The sequence below is a fragment of the Rhodamnia argentea genome, chromosome 2 (assembly GCF_020921035.1).
Source record: "Rhodamnia argentea isolate NSW1041297 chromosome 2, ASM2092103v1, whole genome shotgun sequence".
Taxonomy (NCBI): domain Eukaryota; kingdom Viridiplantae; phylum Streptophyta; class Magnoliopsida; order Myrtales; family Myrtaceae; genus Rhodamnia; species Rhodamnia argentea.
The window spans coordinates 11,168,685-11,193,865 of record NC_063151.1 but is presented as its reverse complement, the minus strand read 5'-3'; the positions used below and the strand labels follow the sequence as shown (position 1 = coordinate 11,193,865).

Here is a 25,181-nt window from a genome sequence, read left to right as displayed (position 1 = left end):
AATTGCCGGTCCTTTGACTATGTTAACTAGGAAAAATGTGAGATTTGAATGGAATGCAGAATGTGAAAGAAGTTTCCGGGAATTGAAGAGGAACTTAACAACAACGCTGGTATTGACTATACCGTCGGAATCAAGAGGATTTGTAATCTACAGCAACGCCTCCCATAAGGGTTTTGGGTGTGTTTTGATGCAACATGGTAAAGTGGTTGCCTATGCATCTAGGCGATTAAAGCCATATGAATTAAATTATCCTACCTACGACTTGGAATTAGCAGCGATAGTGTTCGTTATAAAAATTTGGAGACATTATTTATATGGGGAAAAGTTTGAAATCTATACGGATCACAAGAGCCTCAAGTACTTATTCTCTCAAAAGGAATTGAATATGAGGCAACGGAGATGGTTAGAGTTGCTAAAGGATTACGATTGTGATATATTGTATCACCCTGGGAAGGCCAATAGGGTAGCGGACGCCTTAAGTCGAAAGTCGGCGTCAATAGCAAACTTACAGTTACAAACGTGGAATTTACTCGAAGAAATTCCAAATTCGGAGTTTAAATTAGAGATTGATGAAGTAACTGGTATTATGGCGACGCTTAGAATTGAACCCGAAGTGGTATAAAAAGTTAGAACATTGCAGCAAATAGACGAGGGAATTAAGAGGATTCGGAATGAAGCACTACAAGGAAAACCGATGGATGTTAGTTTGTCGGAGGACAGAATTGTCCATTTTCGTGGACGTATTTACGTACCGAACAATAAAGAATTGAGAAAGGAAATCCTGGATGAAGCTCACAGAAGCAAGTACGGTATTCATCCCGGAGGTACAAAAATGTATCGGAACCTTCGACAAAATTACTGGTGGAGTGGAATGAAAAGAGATATAGCCCAATATGTGGCAAGATGTCTGACATGTCAACGGGTTTAGGCGGACCACCGGAAACTTGAAGGACTTTTAAAGCCGCTGGAAATGGGAACACATTGCTGTCGCGACTTCGCCTTCGGCCTCCCCGGGAGGGTCCGACGGGTCTAGAGATATTGCCATAGATCAATGGCGTGGACTCTCCCAAGTTCTACCTCGCGTGACATTGGATTTCTTTTCTTGATTAGCAAATTAAAATGCTATTAAGAGTCGCCACTAGCCTATTGGGGTCAGCTAGAAACCAATCGAGACACGGGAGGGTTATCTCGATTCCTACGCAACTGAGCTTCTAGGTTCGGGGGACTTGTTTACGCTAACTAGATAATTAGCACCCTTCCGGTACCTAACCAGTCAATATTCCCTAAGGTGACCACACATTCTGCATTTCATTTTAAACTTATCACATATTTAACCAAGACTAAATGATCATGCATAATGTTTTTCTCTCATTTCGTGCAATTACCTATTTATCCTTAACCTAACAATATAGGAAAAACGATTAACGGGCAATTTTTCAAAAGACAGTGTATGTAAACACTCAATAAGATAAATATGCCAAATAAAGATCGGGGTAAGCACATGCGGACCAAATCTATAATGGCAATCTTTAAATAAACAATTTCGACTCGAAGATCGAATTACAATAGTATCAGACCGGATTGAACATCGGTCTTCAATCAATGCCAATCTGAGATGTGAAAATTCACATTAGGGGTAAAAAGGTCAAAGAAACCATTTTTTCAATTTTATGAAATTTTTCTGATTTTTTTTAATTTTTATTTATTTTTTGAAATTTTATTATTATTATTATTATTATTATTATTATTATTATTATTATTTAATAGATATTTTTTAATTAACTGGAGCTAGGTCCGGGTCGGGTTCTCAGACTCGGACCTGGATCAGGTCGTCGGGCCCGATCCGGTCTCAGGGAGAGACCCAAACCCGGCCCTGGAGGACACAAAAGGGTTCAAGCCCAATATTTTATTTTCACTAAACTGGGTCCACGCCTGATTTCGGCCCAACTACCAATACCCAAGCCAGCCCCTCTCCGGAACAAAGCAACACAGGCCCAATAGCTCCTTTTTTTTTTTTTTTACCAGCCCATCCGCCTAAGCCCATTTTTCTTCTTTATTCCGCAAATCCACTCGAGTTCCTTCTCCTTTTAAACCCAGCCCAACCGACCAATCCACACGCCCAATCCATCTCTCCTTCAGCTTTCAACTCGAGCCCGAACCTAATCAAATAAACGAAATAGGCCCCAACAAAGACCAAATCCCCACCCAGCATCATGTCTTCTCCTATTCACCATCTTCTTCATGCGCCATCTTCTTTGCAACATTGACGGTGTTCCCGCCATCGCGACGCCAACAGCTTTTGCTCGCCTCGCCGCTGCAACGCCGGGACTCGTTCTTCGCGTCGCCACCCCGCCAGACTTCCCTAGGCGCCAACCGGTTCTGCTAGAGCTAGTGTCACCGTACATTGACATTCGCGTCGCCTCCGCCCAAGCTCGAATCTTTTCTGTTCACCCTCACATCGCCTCAGCCCGAACTCGCAGTCACCGTGTGTTGACGTTTGCGTCGCCTCCATCCGCGATCGTCGCCGACCGACTCGCTCGACCGCCGTCCGTCACCCCTGGGCGATAAAAACTACCACCGTAATCCAATTGCTTTGGTCCACCTAACTCGCAAGGCACTACCGATCTGATCCCGCATTGCCTTCTCCCGCTCGCGTTGGCGCGCCACCGATCTGGAGCGTTGGTACCGACACCGGTTTCGTCGGCCGCTAGGCTTCGGCGTCAAACTCGTCCAAACTCCTCTGCTCTACTAAAAAAAAGGGTCGCTGCGCTCATCCGAACTATCCTTTGCAATCCAAAGTCCTCTCAAGAACCAACGCAGCCGACCCATAACGGCCGACCATCCACCAATAGCGATGCGAAACTACTCTAGTTATCACCAACGCAAGAGAAAACGAGCTACGGCTAGACTAACCTCTCGGCCAAACAGTATAGACGACAGCGTGCACAAGAATGAGGAAGCCAACAAGCATCGATCGCAAACACATTATAGCGAAGCAGGGTACACTAACGAGTGAGAACGTGGGCTCCATGTAGGTATAAGAACACATCCAGGTTTAAGAGAAAGCAATATAAACATTCATTACACGAAGACAAGAAGAATAAATGAACAAGAAAGACACCAATCCTATCCGGGTAAAAAAAAAAACTAAAGAGAGAAAGAAGAAAACTTACCCGGTTGGCGAGACGAGGAGAAACGAACTTTTTGGAACTTTTTGGAGCCTTTTTTTTCTTCCCCTTTTTTAGAATCTCCCCCCTTCTTCTCTTTCCGACCGAGCAAACCAACTTTCTGCTCTAACTTTCTCCCTTCCCTCTATTTTCCTGTTTCCTCCTCATTTTTTTTCACTCAACCCAACCAATAGCCCGCCCACCTCTCTCTCCTTTATGCAAGTCTTGCATCCTTCAGCAAGTTTTGTTTACATGGATGGGAGTGAAACACGCATGATGTAGACGTGGGTTGGCGTAAGACCACGTGCGATATGTGGTAAAAATTGTAGTGACGTAAGTGTGTGTGCAGGTGAGTTAATGGTAATAATGAGGGAGCTGCTCACGCGTGAAAAGGGGCTAAAGGGAAAATAAAAATATAAAAAATAATATAAAAAAAGAATCGAGCCATTTGCCCGAGCTTAGACGGGAAGGAAAAATCGAAGCGGTTGGGCCTGCGTCGCGTGGGCTTGTTTCTCGTGGGAAAATGAAAAGGAGACGGCCCACTTGGGCGCACACGTGGGCTGGTCCAATAGGCCAATTTTTGGCTGGTGCGGGCTCGAGTGATTTAGCCGGATCAGATTTTTTTTTTTTTTTAATAATTTTTTCTTAAAAGAATTTTAAGATATATATATTTTTCATTTTGGAAATAGAAATAAGAGAGCACATATATGTATATATATAAAACACATGAAAAAAATAATTGACCAATTAGACAATATTCTAAACGAAAAATAAAATAAAATAAGATAGACAAAATAAAATACCGAACCTCCAAAATTAGATGTCACGCACTGCCCCTCTTGAAAGGGGAGCTCGAAGAGGTTCCCTTTTAAGACAAAAGGACACCTAATTTTGTCAAGAACTAACTTGACGAGTGCTTGGGAAAACCTCCAAAGCAACTATGGAAACCAAAAAAAAGGAAGAGACTCGCTCGGAGAATATGCTCTGGGGCTCCACACCTCTCGGTACCTGCGCATGCAAGGTTAACTCAAACAAACAAAACTACGGGACGACCATATAAACGATACGTGTTTGGCCCTCATATGGAAATGGCACAACCGTATAAACTATACGGGCTTGGCCTTCACTTGGTAATGTGTTTGCTCCGGGCTTTAAGGCTCACCCGACTTGAGGGGACTTGCTCGGGGAACCGGCTTCGAGGCTCCGTGCCTCTCCGTACCTGGCCGAGCAAGGTTAGCTCAAACAAACACACCTCTGGGACGACCGTATAAACGATACGGGCTTGGCCCCAAAGGGAACGACACGGTTCACGGTATTCTAACCAATGAAAAGGCGATTGAAAAGTCACGGTTCGGGGTCTTTGACCCGTGAAAAGGCCATTTTGAAAAGTCTCGGTTTAGGGTCTTTGACTTGTGAAAAGGCCGTTAAAAGGTCTCGGTTCGGGGTCTTTGACCCGTGAAAAGGATGTTGAAAAGTTTCGGTTCAGAGTCTTTGACTCATGAAAAGGCTTTGAAAAGTCTCGGTTCAGAGTCTTTGACTCGTGAAAATGCTATTTTGAAAAAGTCTCAATTCACGGTCTTTGACCCATGAAAAGGCTGTTTTAAAAGGACTCAATTCCCCTCGGCATTGTATCCGCTTACCCGAGTGAGGAACCTGTTTATGGAACGAACTTCGGGAAGCTAAAGTTCACCTTACCTGTCCAAAAAAGGTTAGTTCCAACGAACAATTGTACTAATGGGGAGAGAGTGCTACTTGGGGCTGAACTTACACTTCGGCCTTTGGAGTACATTCTCTAGATTGCACGGGACAAGCTCTCGACCTTAGCACTTGCATGTCGATCGAAACTCTGAATGAGGTGGAAATATCGTCAACAAACTCTGCCGCGGTGACTTACACTCGCATGACTTGGCTCTTGATAAGCACTTGGCGTCATATCTGTCCAAACAAGGTTAGTTCGAACAAATACGAACGCCAATGAACATCCGTGATATGTTCGCTCACAATTCAAAACATGTTGTAGATGATTGAACCGCTCAACCTGGGTCCCTACATAACTCGGGACTTATGAAACATGTTCGGAATGATGGGTAGATGACATTAAATGCATAGGCAGATAGAGCTAAGTCTACTCGCTAGGGAAGCTACTTGGCGTAATGCGATACCGCAAGCTTCTCACTCGGTTAGATGACATCGCTGACCATTAGACTCCATGGGGAAAATTAATTGAAGGGAGAACTGTCATTCCCGAAAATGACGATTTTTTTTTGTTACTTTTTTGTTTTGTTTTGTTTTTTTTGAAAACTTTGGTTCATGAAAAACAACAATTTTGCTTCATGAAAAGGGTTTATTGAGCATCCCAGGCTAAAATCCTTAATCCGAAAGGGTTTCTCACACACTCTCTCCGGGGGTATTCTCGTTGATCCCAATCGCTCGCTCGAGAGTTTTGGGACAAATACTCTCGAGACCTCGCACTCTTTTCGTGCCTAAGGTTTCGAACATATTCGCAATGCATACATTATTGATCAATCCGAAAAGTCTTTCGGGGACCGTAATGTTGGTTTGGTCATGGGCTTACATAAGGGGTTTCTCCCGCTTTGAAGCCACACCGGGGAAATGTTTGAGAGTACTACCTTCACCGGGTTTACAAGTCAAGAACCTGGAAGATAAGACAAGAAATGATTGGCTCCACTCCTTCGGGCAGTAGCTTTTTTGTAAAGTCTTCATGTCAACTCGAAACATCCCAATCGGAAGAGTCTTCGGATGGGTTGTAATGTCGGTTTTGGAAGGCTTATAGGCTTTGATGATTTTTGTTTTTTTATGGGATTTATGAGTTGGTGACCATCTTGGTGTTTTTACCAATCTCGCTCCATCCGGGAAAAGCATCCGACTCTGGAGATTACAACCTGCCTCGAGAATCCAATGAGCTATCTGTTTGTGCTTGGCAAGAAAAGACTTTTTCTCTATTTTCTGCATTAGTTTCTGTTCGAGGTAAGCTCAATGCTTTTCTGCATTTGGTTTTTTCCTCTCCGGGCTTTGGCCTTGCTTTTACTAGGCACTTTGCTTTTTTAGCCCTTTGATTTTCCTTTTCCTTTTTTTCTTCTCTTCTTTGCTATTTTCATGAGCTCTCTGGATTCTCGAAACATTTCACATTGATGCCAATTTTTCTGGTAAATCATTTGTCTTGCCTCAATTTGGGGAGATGATTACCACTCTAGTTAGAAATGAATGATTTCGGGCACAATTTGACTAACAAAGGGTATTCGGTGTTTGGGTAGAGAACGAAATGCTTTTCTTCATTTTGGGACGCTTCGAATCTCCATAAAGATTCACCTGAAGTTACCACACAAAGGTTAACGCAAGTGAAGACAATTAAATCTTTCTTACCTTTCTCCAATTGATTTTCAACTATAATCTCCTGCATTTGCCCTGGTGTGGGGTGGTTCTTGACAGGGGTATTTTGCATTTCTCCTTACTCAAGCTCAAAGTGGCTAGCAATGGATATATTGTGTATGGGAAGAAGAAGGATCCGCCTTTCGTCACTTCAACCCATGTATACATTGCGAATGGATCCTCTATCCTAAGACACAAATCTTATTCTCACTTCACTCGGTCTCAAAGTGTATCGGGAGTGTGTTTAGGTGGGGTTTGCCACTCATCTTAAGCACTCTCACTTGGCAAACTCAATACCTCCGCTTCATTCGGCAAAATCATCTCATCAAATGAACTTGCGGGAAATTTCAATGTAAGATGCATGTATGCACGAATGGACGCACTTGTTGAGTGAACGTGGATGCTTCTTTTTCTTTTTCTTTTTGAATGAGTTGAAGCATGAACTCCAACTATACCAAGGATGAATTTTTTTTTTATGCTTTACCGATTGAACATTTAATATAATCCAGCTGAGGATGAAACATTTGAACAGCAATGCTTCTTGCAAAATTTTTAGGAGAGGGATACTTACCTGGGCTGCAAAGACCAGTTGACCCTTTGTGTTCGGTCTTCGAGGATCTCGTGCTAATAAAGCATCTTGGGATTTTACAAACTGTCCTATTCCCGGAAGTTATCAAATGAGTTTGGTGCATCGGTGTAGTAATTTATGTGGCAAGGGCACTTCTTAAGATGGATAGCGACACAATTCTTCGTTGCTCCGGTCGTCCCGATTTCGTTCCGGGAGAAATGCTCCCCTCTTCTTGCAAAAAATAAAAGAGGCGCAAAATTTTTTTATTATTACAAAAAATGAAACAAGTGCAAAAGTTTTCTTTTCTTATTTTTTTTATTTTATTTACAAGGGAGCCCCCCCATTTTTATAGTGGGGCTCATTGGGATGCCATCTCCGGGGTTCGAACCCCGATCGCGTCTGGACCGCCTTCATTCCCCAACCACCGGGCTACGACGCTATTGGCGTCGTGTGGGGGGTTTTGCTTTATTTAAGCGATCCCGCCGAGGTAGGGCACGACTTTTTATGCGGCCTCGAGCGTCGGTCATTTGCCGGTTTCCTTTATCTAAGGCGCTCCATATTAAGTTAATCCAGTCATTTGGCTCGGTTTCGTTGAGCTTCACACCTAAATCTGCAACACAAGTGTGATATATATATGTATGCATGATATGCATGATGTTTACAATTAGAGTGACTCGGATCCGCCCAGGAAAAACCCATCAAAGCCTCTGATTTTATTCATGGAAAATACTTCTTCACCATATCAGCATTTACGGGACTCGACCGGACTTGGCCGTCCATCTCGGCTAAAATCAACGCGCCAACAGGGAGGACTTTCTTGATCAGATATGGCCCTTCATAGTTTGGTGTGAACTTGCCGCCGCAGTGCGGTATAAATGTCAATCTCTTCTTCAGCACCAAGTCACCGATCTCGAAAAGCTGGGGACGAACTTTACGGTTGAACGACTTTGCCACACGCTTCGGTAACACCTGACCATGATAGATAGCCCGCAATCTTTTCTCGTCGATCATATTCAACTGTTCATATCTCTGTTGAATCCACTCTACTTCGAGTAGTTTCAATCGTGATGAATCTCGAGTGATGGAATCTCTGTTTCCACCGGTAGCACTGCTTCCATACCATATACCAACGAGAAAGGAGTTGCCCCGGTTGAAGTGCGGATCGACGTGCGGTATGCCATCGGTGCGTAGGGGAGCCTCTCATGCCAATCCCGATAGTTCTCTACTGTCTTGGATAGAATCTTCTTGATGTTCTTGTTCGCCGCTTCTACAGCACCATTCATTTGCGGGCGATAAGGCGAAGAATTCAAATGCTGGACACGAAACTCACCAAGAACCTCGTCAACCACCTTGTTGTTGAGGTTTGAGCCGTTGATCGTGATTATAGCCTCCGGTGCTCCATATCGAGCAAAAATATCTCGACGCAAAAACCTGGCTACGTTCTTGGCTGTGACATTGGCATACGAACTCGCTTCAATCCACTTTGAGAAGTAGTCAATTGCCACAAGTATAAAACAATATCCGTTTGAAGCTTTGGGATTAATTGGCCCTATGACGTCGATCCCCCACATTGAGAAAGGCCACGCCTCGACCTCCGGGTGCAACTAATTGGGAGGAGCAGCGATTCTATCTCCATAGACCTGACACCGATGGCGGGGAACGAACATGCTGAATACAATCGGCTTCCAAAGTGAGCCAAGAATATCCCAATCTCATGATCTTCTTACTCAGCAGGTGGCCATTCATACGGGGGCCACATTCACCCTCATGAATTTCAGTCATCAACCGATTGGCTTCCTTGGCATCAACGCACCTTAGGAGAACGGAGTCATATGACCTCTTGTACAACGTATCGCCGCTGAGGAAAAACTTTGAAGATAGTTTCATTAGATATTTCAGTGCAACCGCTTCACTACCTTTAGGAAACTCTCCGGTCTGCAGGTAAACCTTAATATCTTGATACCGGGGCTCTCCATCCGCCTCTTCTTCTATTAGCATGGAGTAAGCGGAATGCTTCAAGATTTTGATTCTCAATGGCTCGATGTCCGAACTTGCAGTCACTTGGAACATTGAGGATAAGGTGGCTAACGCGTCTACGAACCGGTTCTGGGCTCTAGGAAGATACTCGAACGCTATCTCATCGAACTCTTCGATTATATCTTCCAGAAACTCGTGATATGGGATCAACTTTGGGTCACGAGTCTTCCACTTACCTTCCGTCCGAAGGATAATGAGGGCAAAGTCGCCATAAACTTGCAATCTCCGAATTTCCATCTCTACAGAAGCCAGTAGCCCGAGAATGCAGGCCTCGTATTTAGTGATGTTATTAGTGCACGGAAACAATAACTTGGCGGCTCTTGGGTAGTGTTGGCCATCCGGAGAGATAAGGACCGCCCCTGTGCCAGATCCGGATAAGTTAACGGCTCCGTCGAAGTACATGCTCCACTTTTCCGTAGCAACCAGTAAAACACGGTCATCAAGAGGGTTTATCTCATCTCCAGCCTGCGGTCCCGCAGCATTCTCTGCTAACATGTCTGCTTTTGCTCGACCTTTCACCGACTTCTGTGTCATGCTCTGCACATCGAACTCGAAAATAAGAATCTGTCACTTGGCCAATTTGCCAACCAACGCCAGCTTTTCCAGCAGATACTTAATGGGATCACATTCGGTGGTTAACATGATCCGATGGTGAAGGGTATACTGCCGCAATATGTGTAATACCCAAATCAAAGCTACGCAAGTCTTCTCGACTTCCAAGTAATTGGCTTCGGAATCAGAGAATTTCTTGCTAAGATAGTATATCGCACATTCGTTTCCATCCGATGGTCTTTTCTGCACCAATACAGCTCCCAAGGACTCCTTGTGGATGGTCGGATAAAAGATTAGAGGCATGCCGGGAACAGGTGGAACCGGAACAGGGGGATGGGTCGGATAATGCTGAATCTTCAAGAAAGCGGTCTGACATTCAATATCCCACACAATCTTTGCATTCTTTTTGAGAAGTTTGAAAAATGGCTTGGCGGTCTCCGACAACCGAGATATGAATCTTGCCACATAGTTCAATCTCCTCAAGAAACTGCGAACTTCCTTCACAGAAGACGAGGGTCGCAGCTCGCTCGCATACGACCTTTACCTTGGACGGATCAATCTCGATGCCCCTACTACTAACCATGAAGCCCAATAATTTCCCAGACTTTACCCCAAATATGCACTTTACGGGATTGAGACGTGGCTGGTATTTACGTAGGCGCTCAAATAGCTTGCGGAGAATCGCAACATGGTCTTCGCCTGATCTTGACTTCGCGATCATGTCATCGACGTATACTTCAATTTCATTATGCATCATATCATGGAACAAGGCCACCATAGCTCTTTAATATGTAGCACCCGCATTTTTCAGGCCGAAATGCATGACTCTATAGCAAAAAGTTCCCCATGGGGTTATAAAGGAAGTTTTCCTTCTATCTTCTTCTTTCATCTGAATCCGGTTATAACCTGAAAAACCATCCATGAAGGAGAAAAGCTCAAACCCAGCCGTCTTGTCAACTAGCACGTCAATATGCGGAAGCGGGAAGTCATCTTTGGGGCTGGCCTTATTCGGATCACGGTAATCAACGCACACCCCGACTCTCCCGTCTTTCTTCATCACCGGGACGATATTCGCTATCCAATTCGGGTAATGAGTGACTTCAATGAAATCGACTTTCGGGAGCTTCATTACTTCATCTTCAATATTTTTAGACAATTCAGGCTTTGTCCTTCTCAACCGTTGTTTCTTCGGCGGTATATCCGGGTTAGTCGGTAGTGCATGTTGCATGATATCTGGATCCAATCCCGGCATATCGGTGTAGACCAAGCGAATCCATCCCGAAACTCATGAAGAAGACCGACCAATCTGGCGGCTTGTGCTTCCCGTAACCCTACCCCGATTTTGGTCTCTCGGATATTGTCATCAGCACCCAAATTCACCGTGACGATCGGTTCAGCTGTCAATGGCTTTGATTCCTTGTGGCGACTCCATTCGATCTCAATCCCTTTTAGATCTTCACTATCGCTGCCCGAATCTGAAGAATCGTCGCTTAGCGAGTTCGAGTTACATGTGCTCTTATCATGAATATGAAGAATGCTATGGCTGAGGCACAATGCAGAAAGGTTAATTCATTTCAATGACATATAAACAAAAAGCGAAAAAGTGTATTTTTGAAAACAGATTTACAACAACATTTTTCAAATGGGTAAGCTCCGGGAAATACCCTCATATTATCGGGTAATCCGGATTTTTTTGAAAAAGCCAAAACTAGGAAGCGTGTGAAAGTCCAGTCATCAGGCTTATACTTAGGCTCATAATCGCATTGTCATGGGACTGGTAGTATACTTTCACACGTCCTTAATAAACATGTGCTCGTTTTATTTAACTGGGAGCCGCATTACAATATGCACTCCCCCCAAGCCAACGGCTCGAGACTTGGGGATATCCAAAAAACGGTTAGCACATCAAAAACATGTTCCCCGATAGGAGACAGGGCAACACAGCATGTATACATAACAAAAAATAGATAAATCCACGATCCTACTCTGGAGAGTTGGGGGAATCGCCTGACGACTCCACCTCCTCGGATGCGGAAGGCTCATCCGGAATAATCTTCCGAGAATCGGTAGGCTCACCCTTGAGAGTCTGTTTTTCAAAGAAGGTGTCAACATCAGCAAGTGTGATGACGGTGTCATTACCGGGTTCTTCGAACAGTTGTGCTATCCCTTCTAAATTAGAGAAGCTTGTGTCATCTAACATTTTGGGCGGACGGGGAAAACACAACTTGAGGGGATTTCCAATGAGTCGGCTACAAGAACTCTCGCCCACCACCAGGCGAGCGGCATTATCCGTGCGACCTTCCTGGTTGCCCTAACTTCCTCGACCATAGCGACTACACCAAATGGGAGATGGGTAAGGATTAGCTGCATTACGACGCCTATGTCGAAACAGACGGGCTGTGGGGCCGTCAGATCGGTTACGGCTTCCAAAATAACCAAGTCCGAAAGGACCATTATCCGGTTACGCGCGAATGGGTTCAGTGATGTCCCGACCATACAATCTCAAACCCTCTTCGAGGATATGGCCGTATTGAAGCAACACTTTGCTAGACATAAGGGCGGGCCCAGATAGCGACGGGGGTTGAGTGATAGCATCTTTCGGGATATGTATTGTTGATACCGGTTCGAATGTATGATAACCGGCTTCTTCTTCAGCCCTAGGCCGGATGTATGAGACGACTACTCCCTCAAGAAGTTGCATGTCCATTTCTCCATTAGTCGTTATCAATAAATTGAACCTTCCGATGGAGGCTTGAAGGGACGGCCCTAGCCATATGAATCCACAGTCTACCCAACAAGATGTTGAAGGAAGATGGAATGTCCAGAACTTGAAACGTCATTGAGAACTTGGAAGGCCTAATTAACACTTCCAGTTTAGCCTCACCGAGGACATTCTTGCTCATACCATCGAAAGCCCTCACATTTGACCTAGATGGATGCATCTGCGACTCTTCAAATCCCAGTAGACGGTATGTACTCAGGGGGCAAATGTTCACCGCAAACCCATTGTCAATAAGGACTCGTGAAATCATTCCGCTTCGGCATTTAATGGAGATGTGGAGAGCATTGCAATGCGAAGGACCACCAGACGGAAGATCCTCATCAGAAAATGATATTTGATCATTCAATAGAATAGAGCCAACGAATTCCTCCAACCGGAGTGCGCCGAGAGTATCGGGAACATGCACCTTGTTGAGTACCTTTAAAAGGGCATCTTTATGTTTTTCCGACGATTGGAATAACTCGAGGATAGAAATCTTGGCCGGCATTTTTCTAAGCTGATCCACCACGTAAAATTCACTAGTTTTTACAACGGATAGAAGATGTTCAGCCTCCACTTCCGTCACGGGTTTCTTCCGAGACGGCCTTGGAGGTGCATAAGAACGACCCATTCGGGTGACCGAATCAACCGCCTCAGTCCCATAGTCCCGTGCCACTTCCTTATTGTCGATGGCAACAGGTGCGCCTTCACTCACAACCGTTGATGGTGTATCAACCCCGATTGGGCATAAGCTGCTTCCCACGATGTCCAAGCTAGCATCCAATTGAGCCCCCATACGGATGAACTCTTCGGAAGTGAGATCAATAACCATGTGGCCTTCATCTTCAAGCTCATAATTACATAGGTCCTCTACGACGGTGAGGTCTATTACCACGAGCTCTGCCATAGCTATGAGTGTCTCATTCAAATCCGATACTATTTCAGGGGCAACTGCATCATCAAAAGCGGCATCTTCCGTGCCGACACGCTATTCTGCTTCAATTAGTGCGACCGCTTTGTCGGTGGGCTCCAGTGCATCGAACTCATCCCCCCACTCATTCCAATAAGTTCGTGTCTCAAGGACGGGCTTCTCAAAGAACCAAGATCGTGGTGAATACTTTACTAGAAAATCATATCCACCATTGGGTTGTCCTAAAGTATTAACGATTTCTCATGCAACATATACACTTCCCGAGAATTCTTGATCCCAGTAGTGCGAGTTATACGAGGCATCGGCTATTAGATCATGATTCTCGATCGGCCGCGCCAGCACCACCTCGAGTACATTCACGTTTTCCGACTCGATTGCAGCCGTCTCCGAGTTTGGCTCAACAAGGGCGCTTTCGGGAATACCAACCACATAAGAGGGTAAAGAGCCAATGACTTCCTTTGGGGTAGCTCGAATTACTCCGGTTCGGACCATCTCAACGATGCGCACACTCTTCTCTTGGATGGGGATTAAATTCGTACCATCTGCAGCGCCCACCAAAACGAGTGCCCGATACATTTCCATGACACCTATTCGGAATCTCTTTTTAGTAACGCTCCTTACCTCTTCAATGATCGCCACATTTAGGGCATGGCCTGGTAGCGGGTTCCTCTGCACATTCGGCTCGAAGTCCTTAAACGACAAACGATTTCCCTCTAGAAGATCCTGGACTTTATGCTTGAGGACGTAGCAGCCATCAACGTCGTGCCCCCTTTCTCCAGTGTGGAAAGCGCAAGATTTGGAAAGGTCGAACCCACGATACTTCAGGGGGTTAGCTCAAGCAGCTTCTTTAGCCACAAGCCGTTTGCCCAACAAAGCGAGTAAAAGTTGTGATAATGGCCTCGGTAGTGGAGTAAACTGTCTTGGCTTTCTCGAGTTGAGTATTCGATATCCGCTATTCCGATAACTTTCGGACACATATGCCATCCGATTGGGGGCAGGTTGGGAAATTGGCGTCGATCGGGTAATCGGAGCTTGAATAAAGGATACTTCGATCTCCTTTTCCTTTCTAATTGGTGTCCTTTGGCTAGTACCTTCCGCTATTCTTCCCTCGTGCATTCCACCCTCAATTCTCTGCCCAACTTCGACGAGCAAGGGAAAATTTTGAAATCCTGCTCCAATGAGCTTTTGATAAAACTCATTCGGAAGAGTTTTTACAAACATGCTTATCATTTCGGGTTCCTCGAGAGGTGGGCGAACTTCAGCGACCAAAGCTCACCATCTATGTGCAAAAACCCTAAACGACTCGTCTCTCTTCTTGATCGTACGAGACAACACTTCCCTTGTTGGGGCCATTTCAGTGTTGTATTGGTATTGTTCTACGAATGCCTTAGCCAAATCTTCTCATCTTGCAATTTTATCTAGCTTTAGATCCAAGAACCAGCGAAGTGCTGCATCCTCCAAACTATTCCTGGAAAGTCCGTATCGGAAAGGAACATTCTTGACGTACCGACCCATCCGATTGGTGTAATAAACTAAGTGTGCCCTCGGATCGCCCTTTGCCGTAATACTTCGTGAAGTACGGAACTTTAAACTTATCAAGAAAGTCGATCTTGTCATATCGGAACGGATCCCCGACATTTTCGAGTCCATGTTTATCCTTGAGCTACTGCTCTAGATCAGCAAATCGCTTTTTAGTTTCCTCCTCTAATCGGGCCAAGATGGCCACCGAAATGGGATCAAGAGGGGCGGGCGTAAGGACTTGAGTAACCGCCTCTTCAACGACCGGATTTGCTGGGAGGTCGTCAATAAGACCAAGCATCTCAACCGGCAATGGAAGCCGTACTTGATTCTGATTGCGCTGTACTAAAAGTGCTCTGACCTCGGTGGATAACTGGATTAACATAGCCCTTAAGTCTTGGACCTCCGTGAAGGCTGCGGCTCCTAAACTTCGATTCCGCGCTTCTTCATCCGCACGGGCTTCCATACGTGCCGTTACGGACCTAGTGCGAATGGGTGAACGCGTAAAGCCCGCAATATCTACCCGAAGAAAGTGAAATTCATCGGTGACTTCGAATAAAACAAGACGCGATTTCCTTTGAAAATATAAACTTTCGCAACGAACTCGGGACATGTAAATTCTCCAAGAAATCTAAATTGAGAGAATAAACTTTATCACGGATTGTTTAGAAAAGAATACATTGTCAAACGGAAAAATACGTAATAATTAGATTAATAAGAATGTCGGTAAGGAAATAAATGCTTCATATAATAAGCTTAAGAAGGATTTCCACAACATATTACAAAAACACCAGCTCGAAAAACACTAAAATATGATATAAACTCGATGGGTAACAGTTCCATCGATATCAAAATGCCGCTCCCTTGACCACAAAATGGGAGTTTCCGGCGACCTATCCCTGTTTCTTAGCTTATTAACCATCTTCCGGCTGCGGCCCGGGATGAATGACTTCCGGGGGGATGACAGGCAGAACGACTTGGCAATTAGGATCCTCGGGGCGGTAAATGTACGCCAATGATGCTTGATGGAGTCCCATCTCGCCCTCTAGTTCGGGAGCTTGAACAATGGTCTGCTTAAAGCAACTCTCCCGGGCATTCTTGATATTGTCAATGTCCACTTATCGAAGGGCGATTTCCTATTCATCCATCTGCTTGTGCGGGAGGTTGAACCTGAATAATTGCCCTCTCAATGGCGACAGGATATCTTGGAGAGCCCCATATTGTCTGAATGTCCTCAATGGGTAACAGGTAGTGGCCCTAGTGAATCTCAATAAGGGTATGGGATCGGTGTGGATGGCAACAAGGCGGATGCTTTGGAATTGGGAACCCTTGAATTTCCATCGGATTCTCCTCAAAAAATAAAACCAAGCGCGGTATGACCATGTATAAGGTTGCATCCGCAATTGTATAAGCTTTTCAAGTGGGTGAGTACGATGCTTGAGATCAGAATATATCATGTGGAAGGATGTTTCATGAATGTGAAAGATAAACCAGGTATACAAAAGTCCAGCAGAAGCATGAAACACTTTCTTCCCATTGGTATTAGCTTTAAAATTGTTGAGAGACAAGAAAGATTCAGCGAGGATCATAGGGATGAAGTCTCATTTGATGCGTACATGTCTCACAACGTGGGCAAGAAGAGGGTTCATAGCGACCATAGACACAGGAAAAATTATGAAACCAAAAAATGCTAAAAGAAAAGCTCGGGCAGATTTGGTGCCATCCTTCTTTGGCGCCTTCAAAAATTTCCCAAATAAAAAGGTCGGAGGGCAACAGCCAAGATTGCTTTCGAGCACTTTGGTAATCTCGATTTTGGGTGTATCGAGAAATTCAGCGAGGGTGCTTGCGGGATCACGACCTAAAGGGGGTTCAATCAATCTTTCTTCCGGGCGTACGCCAATTATGAGGTAGTACTCTTCGATGGTGGGGGTTAACTCATGGCCATTGAAGATGAAGGTGGATGTAATTGGATTCCAAAAATGAGTCATGGCTTGGATGGCATGGGCCCGACAAATAACCAAGAGTAGATGTATGAGGTAGCCAACCTGTTCTTTGACATATCGCCGATTGTGACAATCCATACCCTCCCACCATGTCAACAAAAGTCTTTCGGGGATAGGGTTAAGGGTGATATCATGCTTTCCCATCGAGTCTATATCATATATAAGTATTTCAATTGGTTAATGGACGTAATAAAAACATAACTGAAAAAGACATAAGAAAAATTGGGACAAAGTAGAGATTATACTCACAATGGTTGGTGAATGGTATCAGTTAATGACATAAACACACGCATGCTAACAGTGAGGCTTGACACATGAAGGGTAGGGTAAACTAATGGCTAAAGGCTCCCATCACAACGGAATGATATACCACCCCCAAAAACGGTGACAGCATAATCGGGTCGGGGCACACATTTCGAGGTGATGAGCGGGATCAGAAATGATCGTGCCATTTGCGGACTTGGGTATGGCCCAATCTATTTCTGACACCTCCTAAGGATTTCCTAGGGTCGCAGTCCGGGTTTAACCACTGGATGTGTGTACAAAAAGTGTTGTGTATGAAAAACATGCATGCCATGGTATATCAAACACCGCTTATATATACATCCAGAAAATATACATTCCTACGACTCCTCGCAAAACAGATATGTCAACAATCACTCCGCCCCTTATGACTCCCAAATCCGCAAGAACATCTAATCACAAAATTAGCAGATTAACTTGATTTGTCTACCAACACAGCAAAATGATGATCAAGTTAAGAAATAATCAACTAATTATTACGACCCAAGTCTACATAGATTTTTAATCTATTTTCCCCGATGGACTCGCTAAGTCGTCGCGACCTCACCTTCGGCCTCCCCGGGAGGGTCCGGCGGGTTTAGATGTATTGCCATATATCAATGGCGTGAACTCTCCCAAGTTCTACCTCGTGTGACATTGGATTTCTTTTCACTGATTAGCAAATTAAAATGCTATTAAGAGTCGCCACTAGCCTATTGGGGTCGGCTAGAAATGAATCGAGACACGGGAGGGTTATCTCGATTCCTACGCAACCTGAGCTTCTAGGTTCGGGGACTTGTTTACGCTAACTAGATAATTAGCGCCCTTTCGGTACCTAACCAGTCTATATTCCCTAAGGTGACCACACATTCTGCATTTCATTTTAAACTTATCACGTATCTAACCGGTACTAAATGATCATGCATAATGTTTTTCCGTCATTTCGTGCAATTACCTATTTATCCTTAACCTAACAATATAGGAAAAAAAATTAACAGGCAATTTTTCAAAAGACATGTATGTAAACACTCAATCAGATAAATATGCCAAATAAAGATCGGGGTAAGCACATGTAGACCAAATCTATAATGACAATCTTTAAATAAACAATTTCGACTCGAAAATCAAATTACAATAGTATCAAACCAGATTGAACATTGGTCTTCAATCAATGCCAATCCGAGACGTGAAAATTCACATTAGGGGTAAAAAGGTCAAAGAAACCATTTTTTTAATTTTCTGAAATTTTTCTGATTTTTTTTAATTTTTATTTATTTTTCGAATTTTATTATTATTATTATTATTTATTACTATTTATTTAATATATTTTTTTAATTAACCGGAGCTGGGTCCGAGTCGGGTTCTCGGACCCGAACTTGGATCAGGTCGTTGGGCTCGATCTGGTTCGCGGGAGAAACCCAAACCCGGGCCCGGAGGACACAAAAAGGTTCGGGCCCAATATTTTATTTTCACTAACCTGGGGTCCACGCCTAATTTCGGCCCACTACCAATACCCAAGCCAGCCCCTCTCTGGAACAAAGCAACACAGGCCCAATAGCTCCTTTTTTTTTTTTTTCACCAGCCCATCCGCTCAAGCCCATTTTTCTTCTTTATTCTGCCAGCCCGCTCGAGTTCCTTCTCCTATTAATCCCAAACCAACCGACCAACCCACACACCCAATCCATCTCTCCTTCAGCATTCAACTTAGGCCCGAACCTAATCAAATAAACAAAATAGGCCCCAACGAAGACCAAATCCCCACCCAGCATCATGTCTTCTCCTGTTCACCATCTTCTTCGTGCGCCATCTTCTCTACAACACCAACGGTGTTCACGCCATCGTGACGCTAACAGCTTTTGCTCGCTTCGCCGCTACAACGCCGGGACTCGTTCTTCATGCCGCTACCCCCGCGAGACTTCTCTAGACGCCAACCGGTTCTGCTCGAGTCGGTGTTCCCGACATTCGCATCGCCTACGCCCAAGCTCGAATCTTTTACGTTCACCCTCGCATCGCCTCGGCCCGAACTCACGGTCACCGTGTGTTGACATTTGCGTCGCCTCCATCCACGATCGTCGTCGACCAACTTGCACGATCGCCGTCCGTCACCTCCGGGCGCTAACAACTACCACCAGAATCCGCTTGCTTTGGTCCACTTAACTCGCAAGGCACCACTAATCCGATCCCGCATCGCCTTCTCTTGTTCGCGTTGGCGTCGCCATTGATCTAGCGCATTGGTACCGACACCGGCTTCGTCGGCCGCTAGGCTTCCGCGTCAAACCCGTCCAAACTCCTCTGCTCTACTAAAAAAAAGGGTCGCTACGCTCATCCGAACTATCCTTTGCGATCCAAAGTCCTCTCAAGAACCAACGCGGCCGATTCGTAACGGCCGACCATCCACCAATGGCGACGCGAAACTACTCTAGTTATTACCAACGCAAGAGAAAACGAGCTGCGGTTAGACTAACCTCTCGGCCAAACAAGATAGACGACAGCGTGCACAAGAATGAGGAAACCAACAAGCACCGGTCGCAAACACATTATAGCGAAGCGGGGTGCACTAACGAGTGAGGACGTGGGCTCCTTATAGGTATAAGAACACATCCAGGTTTAAGAGAAAGCAATATAAACATTCATTACACGAAGACAAGAAGAATAAATGAACAAGAAAGACACCAATCCTATCTGGGTAAAAAAAAAACTAAAGAGAGAAAGAAGAAAACTTACCCGGTTGGCGAAACGAGGAGAAACGAACTTTTTGGAACTTTTTGGAGCCTTTTTTTTTCTTCCCCTTTTTAGAATCTCCCCCCTTCTTCTCTTTCCGACCGAGCGAACCAACTTTCTGCTCTAACTTTCTCCCTTCCCTCTATTTTCCTGTTTCCTCCTCATTTTTTTTCGCTCAACCCAACCAATAGCCCGCCCACCTCTCTCTCCTTTATGCAAGTCTTGCCTCCTTCAGCAAGTTTTGTTTACATGGATGGGAGTGAAACCCGCATGATGTAGACGTGGGTTGGCAAAAGACCACGTGCAGTATGTGGTAAAAATTGTAGTGACGTGAGTATGTATGCGGGTGAGTTAATGGTAATAATGAGGGAGCTGCTCACGCGTGAAAAGGGGCTGAAGGGAAAATAATAATAAATAATAATAATAATAATATAAAAAAAGAATCGGGCTATTTGCCCGGGCTTAGAGGAGAAGGAAAAATCGAAGCGGTTGGGCTTGCGTCGCGTGGGCTTGTTTCGCGTGGGAAAAGGAAAAGGAGACGGCCCCAATGGGTGAGCACATGGGCTGGTCCAATAGGCCAATTTTTGGGTGGTGCGGGCTCAAGTGATTCAATTTGGATCAGATTTTTTTTATTTTTTTATTTTTTTAATTTAATAATTTTTTCTTAAAAGAATTTTAAGATATATTTTTTTTTCATTTTGGGAATAGAAATAAGAGAGCACATATATGTATATATATAAAACACATGAAAAAAATAATTGACCAATTAGACAATATTCTAAATGAAAAATAAAATAAAATAAGATAGACCAAATAAAATACTGGACCGCCAAAATTAGGTATCAACAATTACTATGGAATTCATTCAGGGATTCCCCATAACCTCAAGTGGATATGACTCCATCCGGGTAGTGGTTGATCGACCGACAAAGTCAGCTCATTGTATCGCAATGAAAGTGAACTACACAATGGAGAGGTATGCGGAATTGTATGTCGGACTTATTGTACGACTTCATGGTGTTCCGGTCACCATTACTTCAGATAGAGATTCAAAATTCACGTCAAATTTTTGGCGAGGTTTGCAAGAGGCGTTGGGGACCAAATTACGCTTTAGTACTGCTTTTCATCCTCAAACGGACGGACAGACCGAAAGGGTAATTTAGATTCTTGAGGATATGCTTCAAGCTTGTGCCATTGATTTTAAAGGAAATTGGGATGAAAAGTTACCTTTGGTGGAGTTTGCATACAATGGCGGTTATCGACAAAGCATCGACATGGCACCGTTTGAGGCGTTATATGGAAGGGTCTCGAGAACGCCTACATGTTGGTCCGAAGTGGGCGAAAGGAAGTTGACAGGACTCGAGCTGGTATAGGTTACTTCGGATGCTATCATTTTAATCCGCGAACGTCTACGGACAGCGCAAAGCAGCGATAAAAGCTATACAGATAATCGACGTCGTTCTTTGCAATTTCGGGTAGGCAATCATGTATTTTTGAAAGTCTCGCCGATAAGAGGGATATCTAGATTTGGAAAGAAAGGAAAATTGAGTCCACGATATGTGGGACCCTTCGAAATATTGGAAAGGATTGGTGAAGCGGCATATTGCCCGGCATTACCTCCAAAGATGTCTAATATACACAATGTATTCCATGTCTCGATGCTGAAGAAATATCAAGCGGATCCGTCGCATGTATTGGATCATGATACAGTGGAGATTGATGAGAGGATCACTATGTGGAGGGTCCAATCAAGATTCTAGATCGGAAAGAGCAAGTCCTAAGAACAAAAGTGATTACGTTAGTAAAAGTGTTGTGGCAGCATCACGGACAAGAAGAGGCTACTTGGGAAAGCGAGGCCGCGGTGAAAGAGCGATACTCGTCTTTATTTGGATGATGTAATGGAATAAACAATTTCGAGGACGAAATTATCTAAGAGGGGAAGAGTTGTGACGCCCCAAATTTTTAGTTCTAAATAAATAGAAATTAGACGAAACGGAATGGAAAGGCGATTCGTGTAGTGAGAGATAGCGAAATCTTAACGTAGCTATCGGCTTTAAATCGGTGGGCCTGAGTAGTGAGTGAAGCTTGAGGAATAAAAATTTTGGGTATAAAGCTATAATGAGAATCTCGCATTTTAAATCAAATGTGCAAGGGACCAATTAGTTTTTTTTTTGGACTAATTTAGAAATTGAAGTGAACATTGGTATTTTAAGCGGCTCAATTGTTTCGGGCCAAGTGGGCCTGCGCTGCCTAGCTCCAACACATAGGCCGAGCGAGTTGGGTTGCTCGCCCACCGATTCGGGGCCGAAGGTGACAAGAGGCTGATCAGCCCACAAAATCCTTCCTTTCTTCAAGTGTTGGGCTATGAAAAAAAAAGGGGAGGCCCAATGCCCTTTTTGTACTACTTAGTTGTGGGCGTAATGCCGTAAGTCTTGGCCCACCTAGCGACAAAATTTGTTTTACTCAACCAAAACCCATTTTCCTTTCTTTCCTGCGGCTGCACCTCGTTGTCTTCACCAAAAGAACTCCCGGCGACGACGCTTCCTTCTCTTCAGCAGCTCGTGCGCGCACCAACTTTTGGGCTCCATCGCGACCAGCAAACATCGGTTAAGGCGCGACAGAAATCTCGATAAGTCACCTTCCTAACCCGCTAACTAGTTTGCACAATGTGACGATGATGGTGAGTAGGTTGACGGGTGAACCTTGGGTGGCCGATGTCGGACGCCGTGTGAGTCTGCATGTTAAGAGAATCTTGGGTATTTGTTGTTTTTGGAGGAAATGAGTACTAGCGCGGTGAGGAAGATGCCGTGAGGTCGGTCCAGTTCTTTGTCCAGTTGCAAAAAAAAAAATTTGAAGAGAGGAAGTGCAGGTCTGAACATTAAAGCTGCAATGCACGTTAATAGGCTGGGGTTTTCGGAAATATTCAAGTTTGCAGGTGAAAAGGGACTAGGTTTTGTGGAAGCAAGCTGTTGGTGAAGGAGGGTAAATTTTGTGACAATATGAGGAACGGTGTCCGTCGGGTGCAAAGGGATCTTGGCGAAATTGGCTCTGCGGATACATGTGAATTGTTGGGCATGTAGTTGAGGTATGGTGAAATCGAGAAGCTTGAGTGGGGAGAAAAATAAAATAAAATAAAAGGGGAAAGAGTAAATAAATGAGGAAGAATTGGTCTGTAGTTAGTGGGATACCATGAGACCGAATGGGACAGAAAAGCGGGGTAATAGAAGACACGCTTGTTAGGGGAGGCTTCGAGCCACATGGGTTGGAAAGAAAGTTAGAACAACGTCAAGCAACCGGGATTGACAGATATTGGCATTCAAGTCTAGAATGCATGATTGGTGTTAGGCTTATTCACTTTGGTACTCATACTTGGTAGTATCGAGTGGTAGTTTCGTAATGCATTAAGGTAATAAAGTTTGTCATCGCGGATACAATGAGTATGAAAATTTATTGTGTAAATGCTCGATATAGTAAAGAGAGACGTGCATCATTCACGTGCATATATGAATAAATCATTGCATATTTTATTACGGCCAATGGTGTGCGGTGGAAGAAAACTCTAAGCTCGAGCACGTGTTTCCCATGGAGTGTATGGGAGGACCCTGCTATGTGATCCGGGCGATCCTGCCGTGTGATCCGGACTAGTCTCTATGGTGGAACGAGACAACATCGAAACCGATTAACTAAATTGTTCGAGTCACAGTGGTGCCAAGCAAAACATACCACATGCATCATATCATGATTTCATTCCACCGCGAGTAGATACGTATATCTTAATGCATGTAGTGAACTTGTTACTGAGCGACAAGTGGGGGCTCAGTGGAGATTTTGATGCTGACCTGCATCGTTGTCACTTGATCATCTTTTTGAGTAAATTAGTCGGTGAGTTAGGAATCTGACTTACCGAGTTTTCTCACCCCGTTGTTGTTTATTTTATTTTTTTAGGTAATGGCTAGTCTGCGGACCCTTTTCTACGGGATACCCACGCAAGTCTTTGTGAGCGTGGAGCCCTACGTGTGCCCTAGGCTACCCGATCTTGATATGGTTCGAGCCACCGTCACCATCTAGGTGAACGACGGTTTAGATGTAAACGGGTTTCCACATATATATGTGGCTGTGTATGGTGTTCTAGAGGATGGCTTGGGATTTGTGGGGCCCCTACCCTTTGACTACGTGGCGCCTTAGAGGGCCTTAGTATAGTAGTGTAGAAGGTTTATGATGAACGGCATGGGCCAAAGTACTCGTTGATATGTATGAGTGTCGGGTTGTATGGGAGTTTTGTCGGGAGTCGGTTGTTCCGACTACGAGTTCTTTTTGATGACCAGGTAGGGCGACGGGCCACTTTTTGAAAGCCACCTGATGTGTACCTCCCAGGTTTATGTAAACAAACCCGACCGTTGTCTGCCTTTTAATAAATAAGTGCCGTGTTTTGATAACTCAAGCATGTGTGTATTTAAATTAATTCTATTTGATAGCTACGTGGCGAGCCCGGGACGCCATAGTTTGGGTTCCGACACGGCGGTTCCGGTTTGTGACCATGGTTGAACCGGAACCGGTCCTTGAAGGGGCAATCCCGGTTCTGGTTCGGAATTGCCGGTTCTCCGCCGGTTCAAGGGTCGGTTCCGATTCCGAATTTAAAATTTAATTTTAAATAATAAATTATGAAATAAAAAAATAATAAATTATCAATTATAAATTATAATCAAATTGTACATTATAATCAAATTTGGGAGGAAAAAAGGGGAGGAAAAAGGGGCTTGAACTTAATGAATTATCATTAAGCACATACATATCTTCTTGAGAATAGAAGAATTAAAGCCCATATAGTTCTTTTACCTTTGATAATCCCAACTTACCTTATCGTCAATCGTCGCTACCCATTGTAGTGTCCGTGACGATAGTATCTCCACTATTATCATTGAAGAATTCGTCGTCTCGATCCAACTGTCGAAATTTAGCCTTTGTCCAATCATGGACACAAGCTTGAGCCTCAACGGCATTCGGATTTAATCTTAAACGACGGTTGTCCAAAATTAATCATTCACCGCTAAATGTTTGTTCAATTGCAACTGTTGAAGAAGGGGTTGCTAACATTTGTCTTGCGATAAGAGCGAGGACTGGGAATTGGGTTGAATGAGTCTTCCACCACTCCAGAATTTTGAAATATGTGTTGTGTTCGGAATCATGGAACTCAAAAGCAATGGTTAAATAATTTTCTAATTCGAAAATATTACATGTTACTCCCTTTTTT

At 44.3% G+C, this 25,181-nt stretch overlaps 1 protein-coding gene across 1 annotated transcript; it reads right to left on the bottom strand.

Annotated features, from left to right (window-relative positions):
* Nucleotides 1–7,842: 7,842 nt before the first annotated feature.
* Nucleotides 7,843–10,966, bottom strand: LOC125313641. The gene is made up of 5 exons (XM_048273444.1): nucleotides 10,621–10,966; nucleotides 10,259–10,449; nucleotides 9,847–10,083; nucleotides 8,939–9,699; nucleotides 7,843–8,233 (listed from the first exon to the last, which is right to left on the bottom strand). Exons 1-5 carry the CDS (start codon nucleotides 10,964–10,966, stop codon nucleotides 7,843–7,845), a joined length of 1,926 nt encoding a protein of 641 aa, XP_048129401.1.
* Nucleotides 10,967–25,181: the final 14,215 nt, after the last annotated feature.